This window comes from Carlito syrichta, unplaced genomic scaffold (genome assembly GCF_000164805.1).
Source record: "Carlito syrichta isolate Samal-C Ts95f unplaced genomic scaffold, Tarsius_syrichta-2.0.1 Scaffold317080, whole genome shotgun sequence".
NCBI classification, from domain to species: domain Eukaryota; kingdom Metazoa; phylum Chordata; class Mammalia; order Primates; family Tarsiidae; genus Carlito; species Carlito syrichta.
In genome coordinates this window covers 170,232-193,744 of record NW_007261176.1, presented here as the reverse complement: position 1 = coordinate 193,744, position 23,513 = coordinate 170,232, and the positions used below count along the sequence as shown (strand labels likewise).

The following is a 23,513-nucleotide window of genomic DNA, read 5'->3' as shown; positions in this document are numbered from 1 at the left end:
CCTAGTATAGTCCCAGCTACTTAGGAGGCTGAGGTGGGAGGATTGCTGGAGCCTATGAGTTCAAGGCTACAGTGACCTATGGTGGTACCACTGCACTCTAGGCTGAGTGACAGAATAAGACCTGTCTCTAAACAAGCAAACAAAAAACAGTTTGGAAACTAAATTAGATCTGTTTATTTATACTGTTCAGACGATCTTCCTGAATTGATTCACACTAACCAGACTCAGAGATTTATGGGAAAAACAAAAACAAAAAAACAGGGGTGTCCATTTACTAAAGCATAATGAGACTTGTGTCCTGCAGGGTGATTGGATATGCATGCCAACAAATAAGCACGTTCTCTATAGGAAATGCTCCCCGAGAAACCAAATTAAAACCAGTTTTCTTTTGAACAAGTAATTGGAGCATTGGAGTTAGAGGGCCATGGATATATTGATGAAGCCTGGGTTGTCTCCAGGCTGTCCTCCCCACCGAAGGGTGCTTCTGCAAGCAGATTGGCTCTTCCTGTTGGCTGATCAGAACAGCCTATCCATGCTGACCAGATCTTACCTATCCTACCCCCACCTTCTTCTCCTGTTTTAAAGGCCAACTGCCAGCCACCCGCTCCTTCGCTTTGTCATCCTCGAGTCATCGTTTTCATTTCAGCAGGCCTTGATTGATTGCTTTAATTCCCAGTTCACCGACTTTCATTCCCTGATTGCATTTTGGTTTGGCTGCTTCCCAAGCGTGTTTAGAAAGGCACCTCATCTCCCTTCCATGCTTTCTCTGAGTAGATCCTGGGGGTGGCTAAACGCCACCTGTGTGTGAGTCCCTATTGCGTTAGTCTCAGATGCGCATTTGGCCACATTTCAGCTTTGTTCCTGGCTCCATGACCTGCATTCCACTGCCTCGAGGAAGGGACTGATTCCTTGTCTGTGACAGCTGATTTGCTCTAACGCCTCAAAATACTCTCTGGTTCCAAAGAGTGGATTCAGGATGTACACAGTGGTGATGGGAAAAGCAGTGCAATTGAGATGAAGAAATTCTGCCTTTTGGATCGTGACCAGAGCAGCCCCTTCCAGTGGCTCCAGGCGGTGTGGCGTTGCCTGGCAGAGGCCATGGGTGGAGGGGGCACGGCAGTGGGCAGGAGGTCAGAAGGCAGTGGCTCACACGAGTTACTTCTGTGCCCTGAATAGTATGGCTTTGGGCCAGATGGAGGAACATTCTACTTCCTCTGCCCTGTTATTTCCATCACAGCATCACCTCCTGGGAACTGTCATTACACAGCAGCTGAAAGCATTGGGATCTTTAGCTTGGGAAGTGAAAGGCAGGACATTGGCATTCATTCACTTCACCAACATGTATCAGGCCTGATACGCATTAGACAATGTGATAGGGAGGCAAAGATGGCCTCCTCACTGCCCAGCCTCGGAGGTGCTTACTGTCTGTTGGAGGCGACAGACAGTAGACAGGTAAATCACAATCCAGTCTTGCTGGCTGTCATGAGGTGAGAGGTGGGCACTGGGGAAACTCCAGGGCAGATCCAGGACTCTTCCCCGGCCTGAGGAAGGCTTCCCAGACAGGTGACAGCCATCTGGGTTTCGAAGGACTAGTAGGTGTCTACGAGGAGAGGGTCAGGCCAGGCCGAGGGAAGGGCTCTGTCTTCAATATCCATAAGGTCATCGCATAGAGTGATTGATGGTTTATCTCTCAACATCCAATTACCTGAAGATATGACATGCTTCCTGTGATGAGAACAGATGTACCTTTCAATGGGAAACAAAATTGTTAAAATCTAGATTGAAGGAGTTGACCCGTCTTAAACTTTTGATATTTAAAACTTGGGTAAGTCTCTGAATTACCAGGGTGTTTCATCCCTCTAGCAGTATACTGAGCACACAGAAGGATCAAAAGAAGTCTTTATTATGTTTTTAAATATTTGCTATCAGAAATGTACCGCAGGGAGGCAGGGACTGTGGTGAAAAGAACCAAAGAAGGTGCAGGAGGGAAAGTGAACGCCCGGCAGGTGGGCCATAGCAAGCCATGGATCCAGCTGTGGATTCAGGCCGCATCTGCAACCAAGATGGAGGCAAGGTGGGGAGAGATTCCACCTACCAGCAGGTCGGGAAAACCCGGTGCCAGTGGGTCGGAGGACCCTCGGAAGAGCTGACCAGAAGCCCATGACTCAGCGCCACCCAACGGGGCACACAGTGCTGCTTTCTGTGTCTGATCTCCCTGCCATGTTCCAAGGTCTCAGAAGTGCATTGTGAGAGTGAACGGAGAGGACACGTGGAAAGTGCAGCAGAAGGCCATGGCCAACAAGGTGGAGGGACCCAGGCGTTTCCCTGATGCCATTGTTAGTACAGACGTATAAGGCTTACCTATCAGAGCTAAGGAGGGGAGGGAGAGAAAGAGAAAGAAGGAAGTTGGGAGGGAGGAAGAAGAAGCCTAACCACCAAGAAAGCTAAGTCTAGATGCAGAGATCTTAGTTGGAAATTCACCACAGTTTCTGCATCATCAGTGAGTGCATGGTACTGGTCACCTCCAGACTGGATGTCTGCACCCCTCGAGCTTTGGTGTGAAGTTCGTTCCTCGCAAGAACTAACTCACGTGGCTTGTCCCCAGTGTCCGCCCGGTTTCACTATCAGCATGGACTGAGCTTACCGTGGTTTGTCCAGCTACCTGCAGATGTGTTCTGCTTCACCCTTCAGGAGAGGCCTGTGCTCTGTGCTAGGGCCCGGGCTTTCTTGACATGGTGTCCATTTGGCTAAGGCGAGAATCAAAACGTTGTCACCAGATGGATTATGCTGCTCACATCTCCCACGTGGGGACACATTTTGTCCTTCCTCCCCACCTCCCCAAGCCCTCTTCACAGTCCCCACTGTGCATAAAGTTTCTGAGGAGTGGGCTGCTTCTCCCCCTCCAGTATCCCCTCTCCCCTCGCCCCTACTTCTTCCCCTAATCTGCTTTCAAGGCCTCATCTAAGCCTCACTAATGAGCAGACATCAATCCGATGCGTTCTCATGAGCAGCCTTGTGCTGGAGTCTCTCTGCCTGTGATTTTAGTGCGTGAACCATTCCTACCTTCTCCGGTCTGCTCTCTTCAGAGTTTGTGAGAAGAAAGCTATAAGAATGCACCTAATCAAATAGATGGTTGCCGAAATAATTGGGTTGCATTTTTTTTTAATGATTCAAGTCTCATTGGTCACTCTATTCTGTAAATCCAAATAATATGCTAAAAACCAGCTTCGATCATGAAGTGGACCTTGCAATTAAGTACAAAAGACTTACCGGCTTGAAAGCTTTGTTTTATTTTATTACTTTTAAAAGTCTGTCATATTATCCAGAGTAAGATGACTATAACTTGGATTCCTTAATACCAGCCCCAGACGTTTATTCAATATACACTTGTTGAATGCCTACTACTGAGCTCCAAAACAGGGCAGACACTGGCCGCCCAGTGGTCCCTATGTGTGGACACACTCTAATGTCCAGAGAAGGGATGCCCACATTTGATTGATTCTGCTCATGTTTTCCAGATGCCCACTGGGCCTGCATTGGCCTCGTGAAGCTTGTCCAGTATATAGTATCCACGGAGGTTTGTTGTTTGGGTCATTTTTATGGCACCCTGGCCTAATTGCATTAAGACGTCCTTCCCTAATGCATTTGCTTTTGAGTGAGCGTTCACAGGAAGGCTTGGGCTGTTTTTAGAATTGAGGACTCCATGGCTGAGTGCTTGGAAACATTGGCACATAATGATCAAAGTTCAAAAGTAAGTCTAGTGCCTTTGTTTTCACAGTCAAACTATGGACATCGCATGGAGTCCTCACCTTATGCTGTTTTTCCTGATGCTGAGTGGCTGCCCTCTCACTTCAGGATGTTTCAGCTGGAGGAACCAGAGAAGGACTGGATGCAGTTTGTGGCATGAGAAGGAGAAAGGGGTGATGAGGCAGTAGGGACTGGCATTTAATGATCCCAATGTGTCTGGAGCTTTCAGTTATTACATGCCTTGTCACTGTCCATCTGTCTGTCCATCTGTCTCTCTCTCCATCCATCTTCCCATTTGTCTATTTCTTTGACTCTCCATCTCTCTGTCCACCCATTTGTCCGTTTGTCTGTCTGTCTGTCATCTATCTTCATCATCATCCTTATTTCTCTGTCTCTATCAGTTTATCACCTTTCTATGTCTATTTATCCACCATCTATGTGTGTGTGTCATATGTCATATGTATTATATATGTGAAATATATTACGATAGCTCTATAAGGTGGGCATTGTTAACCCCATTCACAAAGTCAACTGGCCGCAGAGAAGAGGAATCAAATCCTCAGTGTCACTCTACTTGAGCCCTTAGTGGAGCCAGGGTTTGGATATGTGTCTCCTTTGCCCCAACTCCCAGGCTGAGTAAGCCATTTTGCACAACCTTACTGAAGGCCAAGTCAGAGTTGCCCTCAGAGAGCAGCAACACTTCTCTTTCTCTTTACCCAGATAAACTAAACAAGAGCATTCTGGGTTGCCATTGACTGATAATTGGTCATTTGTCAGTCACTTGTCAGTGTGGTCTGTTACATTCAAATATTTTCCTATAAAATATTTAAATAAATTTCGGGATTGGAGAGAAAAATAAGTTTTAGCACTTAAGCAGTGCTTTTCTTCTTAGAAATATGCTTAGAGAACTCACTCCTATCTACAACTTTATTTTCCAGTCCCCCCACCCGTTCTCCTGTCAACAAGGCATTCCTGAGCTCTGCCAGGTCCCACCAAACCCTACAAGGCCTTGACAGAAGGGGATCTTCCTTTGCATCCCCTCACAGCTCTGGGGCAGCACGTCACTGAATGAAGGCTCTCTGACATGGTCTGATTGGAATTTGGTTCAGTGTAGAGGTGGATTCGTTCTTCTCCAAGCCCTCTCGCTGCCGACAGGGTTCTGATAGTCTTGGCTGTTTGCCCCCAGTCTGTCCTCAGGAAGGCGGACTGGGTAGAACATTCGGCGTTGATTTTATAACCACGAGGCCTCTGAGCTGTTCTTCATTTCTTTGGCAGGTCACATGGCCTTGTCTCCAGCTCTGTTTTCAAATGTATAGTATACAGAATCATGACACTGCGATTCCGAGGCAGGTTTAGAAAGAGAACATGTGTGGTATTCCCCCATCTCCGCAGTGACGCGTCCTGCTGGATCTTGTGCAGGTTGATGTGACTTGACTCAGGAGCTGGAGGGATAGCGTTAAAACTCTGTGCTGCCCCCTAGGTGTGAGCAAGCGGCTAATCTCTCGTGCACTTACTTCCTTAGCTGGAAATGGAAGATTGGACAGTTTAGCTCAGAAGTGTGCATTAAATGAGGCCACATGTGTAAGTTGCATAGTCTAGTGCCTCGCACAGTGACAGCTACTTAGACGGTGGCTGTTGTTACTGATTTTGCAGGACATGCTCACCACAGGTGGTTTCTCTGCTGTGGAAAAGTGAACGTGCCACTTGTCCTATTTAAACAAGGCCGAACTACAGAACCCTGAGGGCAAGACCTGGTCTGGCTCATTCGCTGCTATATGATCAGCATTGCATACAGTATCGGCACTATAAATATCTATGGAACTAGATCGAAGTCACCCTTGTTTTTCTAGGCCAGCACCTTTGGGCAAATGCCCAGGCCTGCTCTGGCTGTGGCTTTGAAGCCAACTCTTCATTTGTCTGGGACCCACGCACTCCCAGTCTCCTAAATGAGGGGTCAGGCTAGATGATGACATCTAGACCCCAGGATAAAACTCTATGACTGTACGAATCTCCCTATTATGAAAAGTACTTCAAACCTATGCAACTTCCGGTTTAAGGACTCAGACTGGAAGCAGGAGGTACCACCTGGGAGTTGCATCATCAGAGGGCGGGTTCTGGTGGGCGGAGTCGGTGAGAGGATTTCCAAGGCAAGGAAACCCCAACCACCAGGCCTTGACAAGTGTGTGCTCAGGGAATATCTGCCGGAGGTTGGCTGTGTTCGTTCCAATCTACCTTGAGGGCTGTCTTTTATTGTGGATGCCCTTGGCCATTGGCAGGCTTCACGGCAAAAATAACTGAAAAATTATGACACTTGGGAAAATTTGGCGAATTTTTCTTTTCCAGAGTAAACACCCATTTTGGGGTGTTCAGCCCTACTTTTAAGTTAACTTAAGTATGTGTTGTTGCACACACACAAACATAGATGTTCATGCAAGGTATTTCCTGTTCATCAAAGAACACTCAACAAATATCCATTCAGTAGTGTTGAGTGCTAATGAAAGATAAACAAGTTATTCTATATAGGATGCAGTTTCAGTCCTCTAGGGACTCATGATCAAGTCGGGAAGGTAAACATCATATTCATGATAATAAACCATAATGCTTTTAAATTTCCTGAGAGGAGCCAAGAAAGAAGTGGGCGGGCTGTGAAGAATGGGAAATGTTTGGAGAGGGGCTAAGTGGGGGTGGCCATCCTGGAAACTGAGGCCTTTAGACATCAGCAGTCTTGCTGAACACATGCTGTGTACCGGACTAGGCGCTGGGATTGCAGAAAGGAACGAGACACCACCACCACCTTTGGGGAGCTCAGAGGCCAGCAGAGGAGACCATGGGACACAGACAGATAGGAACCAACTGGCTTACCGGGATGGTAGCACCTGGGAAGCTGGGAGAACACCAAGCAGGTACCTGCCCTGCCTGCCAGGTGAGGTCTGGAGGACATCCCAAACAAGGACCACACCAGAGCTTTGGGGATAAGCAGGTCACATCTGCAGATGGGAGAAGTACATCCCGGGCACAGAGAACAGAGTGTGGAAGGGAATATTCTTGATGGAAGATGAAAAGATGTTGTTTCCTTGACCAGCTCCAAATGACCATTCCTGGTCACTTTTAAGAAACTGGCTCTTGCTCTGTCCCCTAGACTAAAGTACAGTGTCATGATCACAGCTCACTGCAGCCTCGAATTCCTGGGCTCAAGCAATCCTCTACCTCAGCCTCCCAAAGTGCTAGTATTATAGGCATAAGCCACCACACCTGGCCCTCTCCTGATTGTTTTTAGTATTTTCTGTTTATTTTGAAGTTTAGTGTTGACTGTCTGTCTCCCTGTCACCCCAGCTGGAATGTAAACTCTGTGAAGACTGGGACTCTGACCATCCATTTCATGCCTGGGATCTAGTCAGTGCTCAGTTGGCCTTGGGTGACAGCCAGAGGGCTGCCTGGCCCACAGTTTTTCATCTCCTGATCCCAGTGGGGCACCCGAGGGTCTGTGCTCAGGGGAGGCAGATGGGCTTCAGGAGACAGGGACTGGGGGCAGCTGCAGCCCAGGCCTGCGCTCACTTCTGCATCAGAAGGCAAGTCAGGGCCACCAGCTAATATCCACCAGCAGCCTGAGAGGGGAAAAGTCGGGAACGTTTCCCAAGAGAGGGATCGTTGCTCCGGCTGGGGGCATGCTGGCACATGCAAGGAAGCAAATATACTTGCGACTCTCACCCAGCCATCGGTCTGTGCGACACTTTCAGGAATCTGAATTCTGGACCCTGTATACGTACATGCATGATTGTACCTGCCAAAAAACTACTGAACTGTTCATAGGAAGTTAGTAACAGGAGTGGGAATAAGGATTTGGGAGTGAACTTTCCTTTTATACGCTTCTGTATTTGAATTTTATGACTATAAATGTCAATTACCTTTATAATTAAAAAAAAAGAACAGGCTGGGCTTGGTGGCTTAGCCTGTGATCCCAGCACTTTGGGAGGCCAAGGCGAGTAGATTGCCTGAGCCAACAGGTTTGAGACCAGCCCGGGCAGCTTGGTGAGACCTCGTCTCTACAATAAAATTGAAAAATAGCCAAGCATGGGTAGTGCATGTCTGTGCTTCCAGCTGCTCAGAAGGCTGAGGCGGAGGGATCACAGGGGCCCAGTAGGTCGACACTTAGGTGGCCGTGAGTGTGTGGCCACTGCACTCCAGCCTGGGCGAAGGAGTGAGGCTCCAACTCAAAAAAAAAAAGAGAGAACAAAAACAAAAATACCTGGACCCTGCCTAAAGTTTCAGAAGCTCAGTTGAAGAAGATCCAGGGCATCTTAAGTTTTTACAAGCTTCACAGGTGGCTCTGTAAACTCTGTGCGAGCAGGGACTCTGACTGTCCATTCCACGCCTGGGACACCAGCCTGAGTGAACTTTTCTTTTATACTCTTCCGTATACGCCGATCACACCTCCTCCCAGGAGCCTGCCCTGATTTCCTGTCAACTGCTCACTCTGCGCTGCCCTTCAGCACCCACAGAGGAGGACTCCATCCACCCTGGGCATCTAGCCTGTGGGCTCCGGCCGGCAGTGCTCTCTTCTCTTGCGGCTCTTGTAGACCAGCAGCACATAATACAATGCTAAGGCTCCTCCTCCCCTTAAAAGTGACCTTCTCCCAGGCCCGCGTGGTAGCTCACACTTGTAATCCCAGCACTTTGGGAGGCCAAGGCAGGAGAATTGCTTGAGCCCAGGAGTTCGAGACCCGCCTAGACAACATAGCAAGTCCCTGTCTCTACAAAAATTTTTAAAAATTAGCTGAGCATAGTGGCCCATACCCCTGTAGTCCCACTCCTCAGGAGGCTGAGGTGTAAGGATCACTTGAGCCCAGGAGCTCGAGGCTGCAGTGAGTTGTCATCATGCCACTGTACTCCAGCCTGGGCGACAGGGTGAGACCTAGACTCAAAAAAACCAAAAAGTGGCCTTCCCCTGAGCTCAATCCTTGGCCCTTTGACACAGAGTCACTAACTTAGCAGGTGGAGGGCCAGGGAGAGGATGTGATGTGTGCACAGCTGGATGAGTTTTGTTCATGCTGAGTGTTTGCTGACACATGCAAAATGGATCAGCTAGCCGCTCTGACACAGCCATCCCATCTGTGCTGAGCTTCCAGGGGGCTTGAACCTGGACCCCACACCGATGTATGTGCTTGTGTGTGCCAAGACCGGTGACTTGTGGGGGCTGTGGTGACCTGGCTAGATCTACACCCGCCTATGGGCATTCAGAGTCACATTTGTCTTAAATCCCTGCTGGGCAAACACACCGACAGGCCATATCAGGTCTTTGGGGCCTATTGGCAGTCCTGGGTCTTGTCTACAGACTCGCTCTAGTGATCGCATCCATGCTCCCAGCTTTCATGCACGCACTGATGGCTTTGTCTCAGCATCCCCAGGCCGGACCTATCTCTGGCATCAGACCCCTAACTTCAACTCCTGCTGGCTGCCTTAACCTGCATCCCTCACAGGCACCTGGCCCAGCTCACTCAGCCTGAATGGAATTGCTCCCTCCATCCTCTGTGGGATGGTGGTCCCTCTGCAAGGAACAGATTCTCTCCAGTTACCTCAAGGGAAAGGAGCTTGTTGCAAGCCTTCATGTAGAATGAACTGGAAGGCCCAGCACTGATGCAGCCCTCAGCCCTGGCCCCTCAGCCTCATCTCTGAGCCAAGGTCTCTACCTCCTAGTTGCACTCTCCCCTCTTCCCAACCCTCTCAGTCTTGAGAGGGTTAGTCTCCATACCTAGGCGAGACCCAGTGTAGTTACCAGGGCTAGTTACCACCATGTTGGGCACCTTGGGGGTCACCCCATGTTGGCGCAACCACCCTCTCTCCTACTCAGCCCACCACAAAGAGCTGCCCGGAGCCACCTTTCTGAGTGGGCAGTTTCCACTGAAGGGTGCTATGATTGACATGGCCAGGCCACCAGGACCCTCTTCTGTCCTGCATTCTTCATGCAGTAGCCGGCGGCTCCTGTCATCCTTGCTAGGGACCCCCTGGCCTTCACTCGTCACACTGCCAGACTCCACATCACCCCGTTCTCTCTCTGGTCTGCTTTTGGAGTCTGTCTGTCTTCCTGTCCAACTACCACTGCTGGGCCCTCCTGCCTCCCCTCGGCCTGCAGCGCAGCAGCCAACCCGTTCTGCCTCAAACCACCCCCTCAGCTTCTGTCTGCTCCTCTCGGACTTCCTCCTGCCTGCAGGGTGGGCCACCCCCTGAGGGTGGGGGACACGGCCCTCCGTGGCCTCGCCTCTGTCCATCTCACCAGCCTCCACCCTCACTGCTCCCCAACATAGGTTCCCTTGTAACAGCAGCAAGCTGCCCTTCGATTCTTGAATCTTCTGTGCTCTTTCCTCCTGCAACCCTCCCCGCCTCCCTTTCTCCTGTAACTCCTGCTCGTCCTCTGAGACAGAGCACAGGCATCACTGCCTCTGCTCCCCCAGAGCCACTTGGCTTGACTGCACGTGCCCGTATTCCTATGGCGGCCCCTGAACGTCTGCACTGTGGCTACTGCCTGTCAACCTCTGTTTATGTGTCTCTCACCCCCTGGACTGAGCTCTTGAAGGTGGCAACTTAGCATTGTGTCTCCAGTACCCAGCTCAGTAGCTGGTACATGGTAGGTGCAGAATAAATACTTGACAAACAAATGAATGCTAGGTATAGCCAAGGTACTCAGTGAGTATGTGCATGTTGGGTGATTAAAAACAAAGCCTGGCCGGGCACAGTAGCTCAAGCCTGTAATGCCAGCACTTTGGAAGGCCGGGGCAAGAGGATTGCCTGAGCCCAAGGGTTCGAGACCAGCCTGGGCAACTTGGTGAGACCTCATCTCTATAATAAATCACAAAATTAGCCAGGTGTGGTAGCGCATACCTGTAGTTCCAGCTACTTGGAAGGCCAAGGTGGAAGGATTGCTGGAGCCCAGCAGGTGAGCATGCCACTGCACTCCAGCCTGGGCGATGGAGTGAGACTCTAACTCCAAAAAAAATTGAAGCCTGCATGATCATAACCATCCTCACAGGTGGGAAGGGGCCTCTCGCTGTGGTTTTAATATGCATTTCCCTGACGATTAGTGACTTGGAACACTTTTTCTTATGCCTGTTGGTCTCCATACCTAGGCGAGACCCTAGGTTAGTCTCCATACCTAGGCGAGAGGGTTAGTTTCTTCTAGAAACCAAAAAAAAACACAAGTGTTGGCAAGGATGTGATGGTGTTGCCACTACAGAAAACAGGATGGAGATTCCTCAAAAAATGAAAACTAGGTCTAGTGTGTAACTAGCAATTCCAGAAAAATGGACGTCAGGACCTTGAAGCGATATTAGCACTCCCGTGTTCACAGCAGTCTTACTGTGTGAACCAATGTGTGGATAACAACAGTACTATACAGACATACAATGGAGTAGGATCCAGCCTTAAAAAAGAAGGAAGCGGGGCTCGGTGGCTCAGCCTGTAATCCCGCACTTTGGGAGGCTGAGGTGAGTGGATTGCCGGAGCCCGCAGGTTCGAGACCCGCCTGGGCAACTTGGCAAGACCTCATCTCTACAATAAATCAAAAAGCAGCCGGGCGTGGTAGCACGTGCCTGTAGTTCCCGCTACTTGGAAGGCTGAGGTGGAAGGATCGCCAAAGTCTAGCAGGTCGAGGCTGCGGTGGATGGGAGAGGCCACTGCACTCCAGTGTGGGCAACAGAGTGAGACTCCAACTCAAAAAAAATAAAATAAAAATAATAAAAAAGGAGGAAATTCTGCAACATGTGACCACCTGGATAAACCTTGAGGACATTATGTGGAGTGAAATAAGCCAGGCACCGAAGGATAATTGCTTCGTGACTCCACCTATATGAAGGATCTGAAATTGTCAAACTTGTAGAACCCAAGAGTGAAATGGTGGTTGTCGGGGGCTGGGGAGAGGAGAGATGGGGACTCTCTAATTAACGGGCGTGAAGTTTCAAGATGAGTAAGCTCTGGAAATCTGTCGTGCAACACTGTACCTGTAGTCACCAGTAATGTATTGAGCACTTAAGCATTTGTCAAGAGGGTGATCACGTGTTAAGTGTTCTTACCACAAATAAAATACAGTAGTCACTGTCTGATATCAGACGTGGCTGGCACTTTCTGTGTCACCATTTCTGATACCAGCTCCTCCCCTCCTTTCTGTGTCTGTCCCTGGCATCCACAACTATGAGGAAAAGAAACCTGAAACGCACAATTCAGGGGTCTGAGAGGCATGCAGGAATGTGGAAGCAGAGGGAATTATGGAGGTGAAGATACATGAGGGTAGGGAGGTAGCAACTGATGCTTCTTCGAAAGCCTTCAGCAGACATCCACTTCCATAGAGACACAGTACATAGCCCAGGGCAGACATGCAGGAAGAATGTGACTCGATGCAGGATGACGACCATGGGAGACTCAGCAGGAGCTTCCATGCTATTCTAGCATGTTAGTTTCCAAGAACAGCAACGCAGTGCTGACGTGGCTGTGGCCAGCCAGTGCCCATCCCATATTCATTCATTTGCATTAAAGCTTCTTCTCCTTGGAAATCTTCTTCTTTATGGAGTATGTCCACACTCAGGAGCAGCATTTTAGGTAACCACGTGGCATTCTCTCCACAAACTGGCTCTTCTCTATCCTCAGTGGGATGGTGGGCCCTTCTGGTTGCAGGAACAGATCCTCTCCAGGTACCTTAAGGGAAAGGTTTGCTGCACAGCTTCTTGTAGAATGTACTGGAAGACCCAGCACTGATGCAGCCCTGGGTACGGGCTCCTCAGCCTTGCCTCTGGGCTGAGGTCTTGCCCCCCAGCCTCGTTCTCCCTTCTTCCCAACCAGGTCATAGTCTTGAATTCACACCTAGTCGAGTGTCATGAGTTTACTCTCAACGCAGGCCTGCATGCTAGGTTCTTCTGGGATGTCTGTGACACCTCTTCCCGTGAGAGTAACATGCGGGGGGGTGGGGGTGGAAGTCAGGTTGGGTGGGAACTTTGAGGACTCCTAGGCTGGGCGTTGGTGGACTCTCCTGCATCCTGGGTCCTTATCTCTTCCTCAGAGCCTAGCCAGGGGGTGCAGTGAGTGGTGAAGCATCTTCTTCAAGATCATGTCCATTCATCCAAACATGGATCCGGCACCTGCTGTGGGCAGGCCCTGGCCTGGGCATTGAGAATCCAAGGACAAGAGGAGGACATGGTCCTGCCTTAAGATGTTCATGGACAGGTCAGAGCGGGGCAGTGTGGGAAGTGGCACCGTGGAGCTGCCCAAGGCAGGGGGATACACTGGAGCGCCTGCCCATTGGGCAGAGAGGGGCTGGCCTTTCGGGCAACACCCTAGCTCGTCTTCAAGGGGGTGCCAGGGCCAGTTAAGGCGTGAGGAAAGGGCAGCCCAGGGAAAAGGCATCCCTCTACTTTGGGCCAGAAACAAGAAGTGTCCGTGTGCAGGGAGCCAGCTCCAAGCTGCTGCTTTGCAAGAGGGTGTGAGATGGGATTGGAAAGGCAGGGCCATCATAGGGCTTCGCTTGCAGACGAAAGGGCAGGTGGGGCAAGCCAGGTGACCTGCAGAGGGAGTGCAGAGTCAGATGGAAGCAGAAGGCTCCATGCTCAAAGCTCCCTCCCTTTCGTGAATATGCAGCGCAGACGTGGCATCAGAAGAAGCTGGAGTCCTGACTGCTCTTGCTAGTTGCTTTCCCTTTAAGGTGAGGGTCATACGAGGATTCTGTACAAAAGTGTAGTGTGAGCAAGCCTCAGGGAGCAGCACTGCGACCTAGGCTTCATGGCAACTGAGCTGTGAACACCCCTGGACCCAAGGGGCTGAGGGGAGGTTCCAGAATCAGAGAGTCCAAGAGAGTGTGCTCCCTCGAGAGGAGCAAGAGTCTTCAGTCAAGGGGTGTGATAGTCTGAGAGCTGGGTGAGGGGTGCCAGGGCAGTGGCCCCCATCCCCAATCTCATCTCTACAGGGCTGACCCCTAGCCATGTCAGAGTTCCCTCCCATTCATCCGTACCTTCGGGTCAGCCTCCTGGGGTGTAGAGCACAGTGAGAATCTCGGGACTAATGGGAGATGTCGGGGACGCTTACCCACAGGGCTGAGGGCTAAGCGAGGTATGCAGCTGAGCTCTTCGTGGGGCTCCTGACACAAAATAGGTGCCCGATTGGGGCTGAGGTAGAAAAACAAATCAGAATCTAGGAGTGTGTTTGCGCATGTGTGCCACAGGCAGATGAAATGGTGAATGAAAATGACCACAGGAGAGACTGGGAGGTGTGCGCGCTCTTCCTGGAAGAGTCACGGTTTGAGGGAGGCTCTGAGAAGGGTACCTCTATTGAGAGTGGCAGTCACTGGGCTGGGAGATATTCTGAACCAGAAAGTTTGGAAGCCTAGAGAAATCGGGGGGTAGCTCTGTTGTCTTTGAGTACCCGTGGTGACATTATTTGCAGATTATTTAAAGGTTTTGTATGTAAGATAAGTCACACTTCCGGAATACTCACACACAGGGATTACAGGTGCAAATGGGCGGCTGACCCCATGATCACGGAATCCCACCTTCAGCATCTGAAGATAAACAGCCCGAAGTGGTACTTCTCCTAGGCTACCTCCACACCCACTTACTAATGACATCGCCTGGCCAGGGAGCTCTCTGCAAAGTTTCTAGATCTGAGGAAGATTTTACAACTTCTTTTTGCCCTTCTGTTATTTTTATAGTCCTTATTTTAAAATCTCTCTTAATTTTAACTTACTTAGTCCAAGTCGATCCATTTCCTTTTCTTCTGTCTCAGTACAACCGCATAAACACATTATTCTATATAAAAAGCAAGAAACAGAAAAGAACTCTGACCAGAAGAAACTGGAATATACATTAAGAAAGTTGGCTCACAAAGAATAAACCTTTCTCGGAATTTTCTTAAAGAATTTTTTCCTTGAAAAGAAAGCCAAACCATAAAACATACGCGGTTGTAAATAAACAGAAACCTCATATATCTAAAATTTAGGTTTTTTTCCAAGATGAACCAACATTTTGCTCTGTGTGCTTTTCCTAATATGCACATTTTATCATTTTGCCCAAATCCTCACTATGGGAGGAATATACATGCCCATCCCACAGCACCAGGGTTTCCTTGGGCAGTAAAGTATGTGCATGGTGGTTTCAGAGGCAGTGGCTCTTGTTCATTTTGCCAAAAGCTGAAGATCTTTAAAAATGAAATTTTCCAGGCTCTTAGCCCCAAAACAACCATGTGGGGATACATGATTTGGACTCTTGTGGGCCCACAGAATGTCTAACAGCCTTTAAACGTGTCAGTAGCCATTCCCCTGCACAGCAGTGGCCGGTGATACTCGTTTGGTGGCGGGAACAGCTGAGGAGTGGCAGTGCCAGGACAGCGTCTCTAACCTCGTTGCAGTTCATATTTGCTGATAGCCTGATCCCTTGCAGGTGGCAGTCTTCTGGCTCCTGTTAGCTCATTTTCCCTGAACCAGTCTCTAGGCTGCCGCTGTGTGTTGGGTCATGTGGAATGATTCACGGCTCATCTGGGGCGGAACTCTGTACTTGCACCCTCTGGGTTGTCACGGCCTCAGAAGCAAGTTCTGCACCTGGCCTTCCAGAATCGGGGGCTGCCCTCCCCTCTCTGTGGTCACCTGCCGCTGCAAGCTCATTCCCAGCTCCTCTTGGCTGTCCAGTCCCACACAGAACCTACCCCTGCCCCACGTGGGCCTTGGTCCTGTTCTCGGTCTTTCCTTAAGTGTCTTTGCCAGCCAGGCTGAGTTGTAGAGTCACAGCATCTTAAAGAAAGAATAGCAGGACTTTTCTAGTCTGGCCCTCTGCATTTTAAGATAAGGAAATTTGGGTCCCAAAAATGCAGCAGTGGCCTACGAATGGTAAGGTTGGCATCGGAACTGATAGCAGAACTGGAATGAGAATCCATAATTTATGAATGAACTGTAGTTGGTGCATTTAATCAGAATTTCTACTCTTACTAGATTTGTCAGATGAGTGTCCTTCCACGAGAGCCATATGTTATAAGTAACTTCCATCAGCATCCTAATATGACCTTTTAAAAATCCACTTTGAAGTGGTTTGGTGGAAGATGACTGGTATGATGATATTGCAGTCTCACAACTTGTGTCAACTCCTGTGGAAACGTACTGTGTGTTGGTGGACAAAACTGCATCCCTGTCTGGGCGTGATCAGGTGACTCGTGGCACCTCAGTACCCAAGGCTGTAAAATCTCGTTTTCTTCCTGTGGTGAGTTCTTCAGTAAAACAAACCTGGAAAGGCCCTGGAATGTTTGCTAAACATGTGCTGTGTTTGTGTCGTCCACCAGCCCAAAATCTAGTGGGGACAGTATTGTGGACAAGAAGATCAATAACACTCTCAGAAAGCTGTCTGGAGGTTTCTAAGGTGTGTGGGACTCTGTGGTCAACAATGTGTGGAGAGTTAAGGTGGACTTAAATATTTGTCCTTATCTTTCATCGTTACCTGAGTCAGCCCTGTTTGCTGTTTATCAACTCACCATATTACTTCTGTACCACCTATGCCTGTGCAATGTATGGTCCTTTGCTGAGATTACGTTTGCATCACACCCAGTAGACGTTTCCTTAACTCCACTGATAACGTCTCTTCTTTCCAGGCAAAGTGTAAACCCACTACATGGATGTGCTGATATTCAGATCTTACCCCATCTTGTCTTCCAGACTCTGTGGCTACCCTCCTTTTTATGACGAAAATGACTCCAAGCTCTTTGAACAGATCCTCAAGGCGGAATATGAGTTTGACTCCCCCTACTGGGATGACATTTCTGACTCTGGTAGGTCCCCCACATGCAGCGCCTCACAGGTGGCCCCTGCACCAATTACACCCAGACCACCTAACCCTGACAAGCCCAGGGGACCATGGGGGGCTCAGAACAGTCCTAAAGTTCCTGTCTTAGTCTCTTTGGGCTGCTTTAACAAAATATCATAGACTAGGGGCTTAAACAACCAACATTTATTTCTCACCACCCTGGAGGCTAGGAAACCCACTATTAAGGTGCTGCCACGTTCAGTGTCTGGTGGAGGCCTGCTTTTTGGTTCATAGACAGCTGTGAACCTCACTGTGTCCCTCTCATTGTGTCCTCACAAGAAAGGGTGAGAATGTTCTCTGGGGCTCTTTTATAAGGGCACTAATCTCATTCTTGAGGGCCATTCCCTGATCTGGGTGCTCCAGGAGTAACTAATACCAGCTGACACTTATTGGGCGCCGACTGTGTGCAGTTTCCTGCTCACTGGTTTGTAACAGTCTGAGTGGGCTACATATGGTGCCCCCCGAGGACAGGTGGCCACAGCACCCAGCCCAGGGCCTGGTGGGCTGATCTGGAACTCAGTGGGTTTAGTTGAATCAGTGATGTCTGACACAGGGAGAGGACATCAGCAAAACAGCTCTCTAGGGAAACAATTAGAGGCACATGATTATGAAGCTTTCTGCTCTCTACTCTGAGCCAAAGGTGTCACTAGCAACTAGAGACAAGGGACTTGGAGCTGGGAAGTTGGGGCCCCAGGCTTGACTTTGCTGCTTCTCATTCACCAATTACCCTCCGAGTCCCAGGTCTTGGCTTTTCCCCAAATGCTGGTGCCTCTTGCGCCCAAAGTACAGTAGGTTCAGGGGAGGGCTGGTCTCATATTTTTCATGCCATGCACCATACTCCTGAAGATGTGGTGGTGTCAGAGTGTCATGTCTCAAGCCACACAGTGATCTTTTTTTCTTTCGTGCCTTCTTTTTGAACAGCAAAGGACTTCATTCGGAACCTGATGGAGAAAGACCCAAATAAAAGATACACCTGCGAACAGGCAGCCCGACACCCCTGGTAAGAAAAGTCACCTGGTGTGAAGACCATGTCATCTGATACCTCCCATCCAGCCCTCTGCTGACTGTTCTCAGTTACGAAATCCATGTTCATCTCATCTCATTCTGGCCAGTGACTTTACTCACCTCTCCTAGCCAGCATGTGAACCCTTACACTCTTAAGACACAGTCTTCTGCAAGCACTCATGAGAAGTTAGTGTGCAAAAAATAGCTGAGTTTTGTCACTCTGCAGAAAGTTTTTAAAGATTATTTTTATTGAAGGTGATCACCCAGTGAGGCATTAAGATTAAGATTGGAGTTTTAATCCCTTGAGTTTATTACTTGGTAGTTAAATGAATTCAGGTTACAAGTTTTTTTTCCTAAGATGCTTCTCAAATTAGTGTTTCTTCAACTCTAGGGGGAGTAATTGATATTTTATGGCATTCTATACCGTTCCAGTGGTATGCTTCAGGCTGCCTTGTTTTGTGCCACTTACTAAGTTAGTTAGAACCCAGCTTCACTATCGACTAGCTGGAATGTTGGTTTATACTTGACTTTTCTGAGCCTCAGTTTTCGTGCTGTTAAAATGTGAATAGCAATACCCAGTCTATAGAGTTGGCATGAGAAATAATGGAGATAAGCATCTAAAGGGTTTAGCACCATGTCTGGTACATGGTAAATGCTGAGTTAAGTGTATCTATTACTATTAAAGCACCAGGAACATGCATTTGGAACCAGATGCCAAGAGTAGTGAAATACCCAGAACGATGGAAACAGAACCTTGAGGTTGGGGCAGTCCCCCAAGACGTACTCCGGAACATGGGCCCCTGTGTGGTCACCCCCTTCTCTAGTGTTCTGCAGGGCCTCCTGCGCTAGTGACCTCCCAAGGGGCCTTCTAACAGGTGGTGTTGTGACCCAGGTTCATGGGATTATAATGAATAAACCGGTCATGTTTGAGTCTCTGTTAGGTTCCAGGCACTGAGATAACTGCTTTAATGAATTAGCTCCTTTTTTCTTTATAATAACCTCGAGAGGTAGGTATTATCTTCATTTCAAAGATAATGAGATAGAAAGAAAGTAACTTAGCCAAGACCGCACGACTGGCTAATGATAAAGCTCAGTTCCTCTCCTTCACCCATGATGAATGGACTCCATAATGAATTCTCTTCACTACCATGCTGAAAGGAGGGGAAAGAGGGAAGGAAGGAAGATGTTGGGGCAGAAGGAAAGAATGTGCTAAGGAAGCAGAATGTGCTGTGATTGCACGGGGGGGTTCCCAAAAACCAGAGTTTATTGATAAAAATGTGTATATTGTTTAAACTTCAGTCACCTCAAAATATTCTCCATCTGATGCAGCACACCCATCGAGATGCTTTTTCCACTGCTCCTAACAGTTTTTGAACTCATCGATTCGGACGCCTTTTAGTGCTTCTGCCGTTTTGTTTTACCTCTTCCACAGGGCAAAACATTTCCCTTTGAGGCCTTTTCATCCTGGGAAACAAAAAGAGAGTCACTTGGGGCAAGATCAGGTGAAGAGGGTGGGGGGGCACAAGCGCCCTGCCATTTTTGGTCAAAAACGGCTGAACACTCAGCACAGTGTGGGCAGATGCGCTGTCATGGTGGAAGAACCAGTCACCTGTTTGCCACAACCTGGGATATTTCTTCTGCAACACAGCCTCTCACAACAACACTATGATGCCAATGGATTCCTAGAACACTTACCCAGGGGATACCTGTGCTACAAGGAGCCCAGCCTACAAAAGATAATTCTGGTGTTTTGGGGTACCCCCGCACATGTCATCTTGAGTTTTTTTTAGTCACTTAATAGGTCAAAGTATATGATGATAAAGATAGTAAAGGTTTTCTTACTTTAGAAACAGCAGGCCTTTAAAGCCGTAAGACTTTTGAGGTGATCTTAGACAGAAGGAAGATGGCCTCCAAGAGAAGGGCAGTGATTTGACCCTGGCATTTCTTCATAATCCAGCCTCGCTCTGGAGAAGGCAGGGAGGCAGCCAGTTAGATCCTGGCCTCTCCTTCACCAGACATTCTAGAGAAACCAAGAGGGGAGAGGTCAGTTTTCCTGAGGGTCTGGGAAGGAGGCACTGTGGGCTCAACAGAAAGTGGAGCCCGAGCTGAGCCGAGCCCCGGGAGCCTTGCCCCGCCACACCAGCAGGGAAGAGACGGAGTCTAGCAGGCGAACAACCCCGGGCCACGACGTGGGGCTTAAAGCTGCACATCCACTCATGGCGCCACAAGCACGTGGCATTCCAGAGTGCGAGTCGACAAAGGAGGCCGGAGATGAGACTAGAAAGGAAGGCAGGGCCAGCAGGGTTCTGGCCTGGCCTGCTTGATTCCATGTCCTGGCCTCACCACTCGTGACCTGCGTGGATGAGCTCCTTAGCCTTCTGGGCTGCTCCTGTGGAATCAGGGTCATGAATAACAACAATATACATCCCATGAGGCTTTTCAGGGGTTAAATGAGATTATACATTTAACAAAAGAGAAGAGTCTCTGGCGCCCAGCACATACGATATGTGTGGGCTGCTTTTATTTTACTACGGTCCTAAGGAGTCTGTACTTTCTCCTTTGGGCAGTGGGGCCCCTGACAGGTTTTAAGCAACTGAGGTTTGATTTTAGAAAGCTCAGCCCGGGCCAGAGGACGAGTGGCAGGAGATGGTAGGTGGAGGTGTGGAGGAAGGTGCAACCCAGGGAGGAGAGGCTGCTGAGAAAGAGGGTGAGGGGGTCTCCCAGTGACATGGAAGGGATGGAGAGGGATGTGGGTGACACGAGTGGAGAAGCCACAGGCGTTGGGCAGAGCATTGGTGGGCTGGGGTGAAGAAGAGAGGGATCTGGGTCAGTCCAGAGAAGGAGAGGGGTCTGGGATTCGTCCCAAGGAAGAGTAGGGTTCAGGATGACTACCAAGTTTCCAGCATAAGGGCTAGAGAATGCTTGTGCTGGGAGGGACACAGGCTTTGGGAGCGTGACTTTAGCCTGGGCTTGCTGGACGGTGGGCTCTGGAGCTCTGGATGGAGATCTGTGGTGGGCGCTCTGCCAAATGGGTCTGGAACCCAGGAACAAGGTCAGGCTAGAATCAACAACCTCCCAGTCATCACCCCGTGTCGCCTCACAGATAAGTTCACATGGGAGCGACACCAGTGAATGCCAGATGTAGAAGGCATTTTTTTGTAAAGTGCTGTATCATTTTTACTATGCAGTTCAAACCTTCTAGGAACTCAAACACTGGAAAATGATAAAAGCGAATGCATTGACCCAGGCTTGGTGGAAACGTCTCACTTGCCTGCATTTATGATATGCTTGTCTCTTTTATGTAAAATTGCCCGACTCAGCAGGGAGCCCACAGAAAGTGTGGTCATTCCTCCATAGATGCTGCCCTGGAAGCTGTGGTCTCGGCATACTCACTGCCCCCAGAGTACACCTGTCATTCCTTACTTGCTCTTCAACTGCCATCAGGGCCACCCGGGCTGGGAAGGCCTCGGAAGTCGTGGACACTTTCCCTTAGGCTCAAAACAGACCACTCCAGACAGGAGAAGGCTCTTGTCAAAGCTCTTCTTCCGGGAGGCAGTGAGCCCTCTTACCAGAGGTTCTCAGGTCCCTTGCACTTGGTGGCCAAAGCACAGGGAATGGCCAGTGGCAGGACGGGAACTCGGGCCCTGCCATAGGACAGCACCTCACTGGAGTTCATTCATCCAGGCCAACCGTCCTGGGAATCTGCTTCCAGCTGCATTGACAAACAAAAGTAAAGCGATGCAGAGAGACTGAGAGAGAGAGAGGTTAATGTGTTTTAAGGAATTAATACCTTGGTTCGCGGGATTGCAGGGCTTGCAAATCCTCAGTCTGCAGGACAGGCCAGCAGGCTGGAGACCCAGGGGACAGTGAGGTTGCAGCTCTGGTCCAAAGACAGTCTGGAGGCAGCAGGCCCTCCTCCTCTTTTTGCATAGGCCTTCAACTGATTGAATGAGACCCACCCACAGTGTAGTCACTAATCGACTTGACTCAGAGTCTACTGATTGAAATGTTCATCCCATCCAAAAAATACTTTCACAGCCACATTCATACTAGTATTTGCCCAAAAGTGTCTGGCTACCAATGGCCTAGCCAAGTTGACTGCAAAATTAACCGTCACTCTCCCGAATGTTCCCTGAGACCCTGCTCCCCTCTTCTGGGATGCAGGCCAGGCACCATCAAGTTTACCTTGAGCAAGTGGGCGAGAAGGCCGGCTCAGAGACATGGAGGTCGAGTAGACGATACGAAGCACAAGAACACCAAAGGCTTGGGGGGACAAATTTGCTGATCTGAGCAGAAGGACACAGTAAGACAAACCTTGGAAGGTGCGGCTGTGTGAGTTCCATCTCCACTGTTTGTGTAGGTCGCAAAACCAGAAAACAAGGAAAGCAGGCATGAACTGTTTGCCCCTAGTTCTGCCTGGACATGTGTGTAGAGATTTATTGAGGAGGAATTCTGCTGTGCTGAAAGCAGTGAGCACTTCCTGAGACGATCTGGGTGACCACTGAAAACCACATCCAGCTTTAGTTCATCTCCAGTTCTGTTGCTGAATACCACCAAAGTTAGTCACACTGTGCATCAATCATTGTCGTTAACCTCCTAACTTACTGTGAGCAGCAGCCACTGTGGTCACTACAGTGCCCATCTGAGGAGGACCTGGTGTGCTGTTGTGACCCAAGGTGGCTGCACCCTCCCCCACAAGAAGACACGTAACGGGTAGCCCTGGGGTCCCCTTCTGCCCATCTCAACCCACCCAGCAGTAGCACAGCCTAGGACTGTGGGAAGTCAGTGCAAAACATTTCTCAAATCATTGAAAGGGTGCATTTTCCTCACATCTGGGCCCACGTCAGCCCACAGAGATGGCATGGGACGCAGTGTGTGAGGCCACACCACCATTGGGCAGGTGGAAAGGAAGCCGGAGGCTCCCTGCCTACCCACTGGCCCATTTGCTTTGGAGCAGGGCTCAGCCCGCGGAATCCCACACTTCCTTCCACTCTGGCCCTGTTGTTTCCAAGAAAGACCTGGCCACCAACAGGCTTGAACCGGCGTCCTTTTCTGAGGATGTAGCTTTTAAACACAGTCCAGGGGGAAACACTCACATGAGTTGTCTAGGAGAAAAAGCCTAATAAAGATCTCTCCGTTCCCCTCCCCTCCCCTCCTCCTTCTCTGGATTTGGATGTGTCTGCCCATTCAAATACCCTACTTCTATTTCAGTGATGTGTATCTGAGAAAGGGGGTGATTGGCAGCTTTAGAAATAAAAACCTGCCTCATTCGGGTACTTTCTGAGTGTCCTCTTGGCTGTGTGTTTTCAGCCCTGCTGGGAAAGGAGAGGAGTGCATATTTGTTGCGGGGGGGGGGGTTTGCCTTCAGCTGGAAATATGGGACTGGATTCTAAACTTGGGCCAGGCTGGCACAGCCTCGAGGTCTAATCTGTCTACCGTGTCTGCAGTTCTGAAGGGAAGGAACACCTGGGTGGGATGCTTTCCTGTCTGAGGAAGCCCTGAGCTTGCTCCTTTTGTTCCCCAGAGCACTTGGAAGTCATAGTGGCAGCGTCTGGGCTGGTTGGTCCAGGGCTGTCTGGGTCTGGGAGATGAAAGGCTTCCTCGCTTGCCAGTTGCCCTCAGCCAGGAGGGATGCTCCCTGACCACGGCATCCACCCCGTCACTTCTCCAGGAGTCAGCACATTCTTTCTTAGGCGTCAGATCCCAGCCCAGACTTTAATGGTTTGGTGCTGGAGGAAAGGCAGGATGGAAGGACCGAAGCCCAGAAAAGACTAAGCGCAGGACACAGCAGTTCTAGGGGGAGGCCCAGCGGTCACGTGGAGGAAGAGAAGATGTTGTGTCAAGAAGGGCGTGCCAGCCGGGCTCGGTGGCTCAGCCTGTAATCCCGCGCCTTTGGGAGGCTGAGGTGAGTGGATTGCCTAAGCCCGCGGGTTCGAGACCTGC

General features: G+C 49.7%; 1 protein-coding gene across 4 annotated transcripts in view; it reads left to right on the top strand.

Annotated features, from left to right (window-relative positions):
- The window catches only part of CAMK1D (calcium/calmodulin dependent protein kinase ID), a 261,834-nt gene that overhangs the window by 233,033 nt on the left and 5,288 nt on the right, over positions 1–23,513 (top strand). For all 4 annotated transcript variants that reach the window (XM_021707378.1, XM_021707379.1, XM_021707376.1 and 1 more), the window contains exons 6-7: positions 16,418–16,530; positions 17,487–17,565. In XM_021707378.1, coding sequence (XP_021563053.1) covers positions 16,418–16,530; positions 17,487–17,565 — 192 coding nt within the window. The remainder of the gene's footprint in view (positions 1–16,417; positions 16,531–17,486; positions 17,566–23,513) is intronic.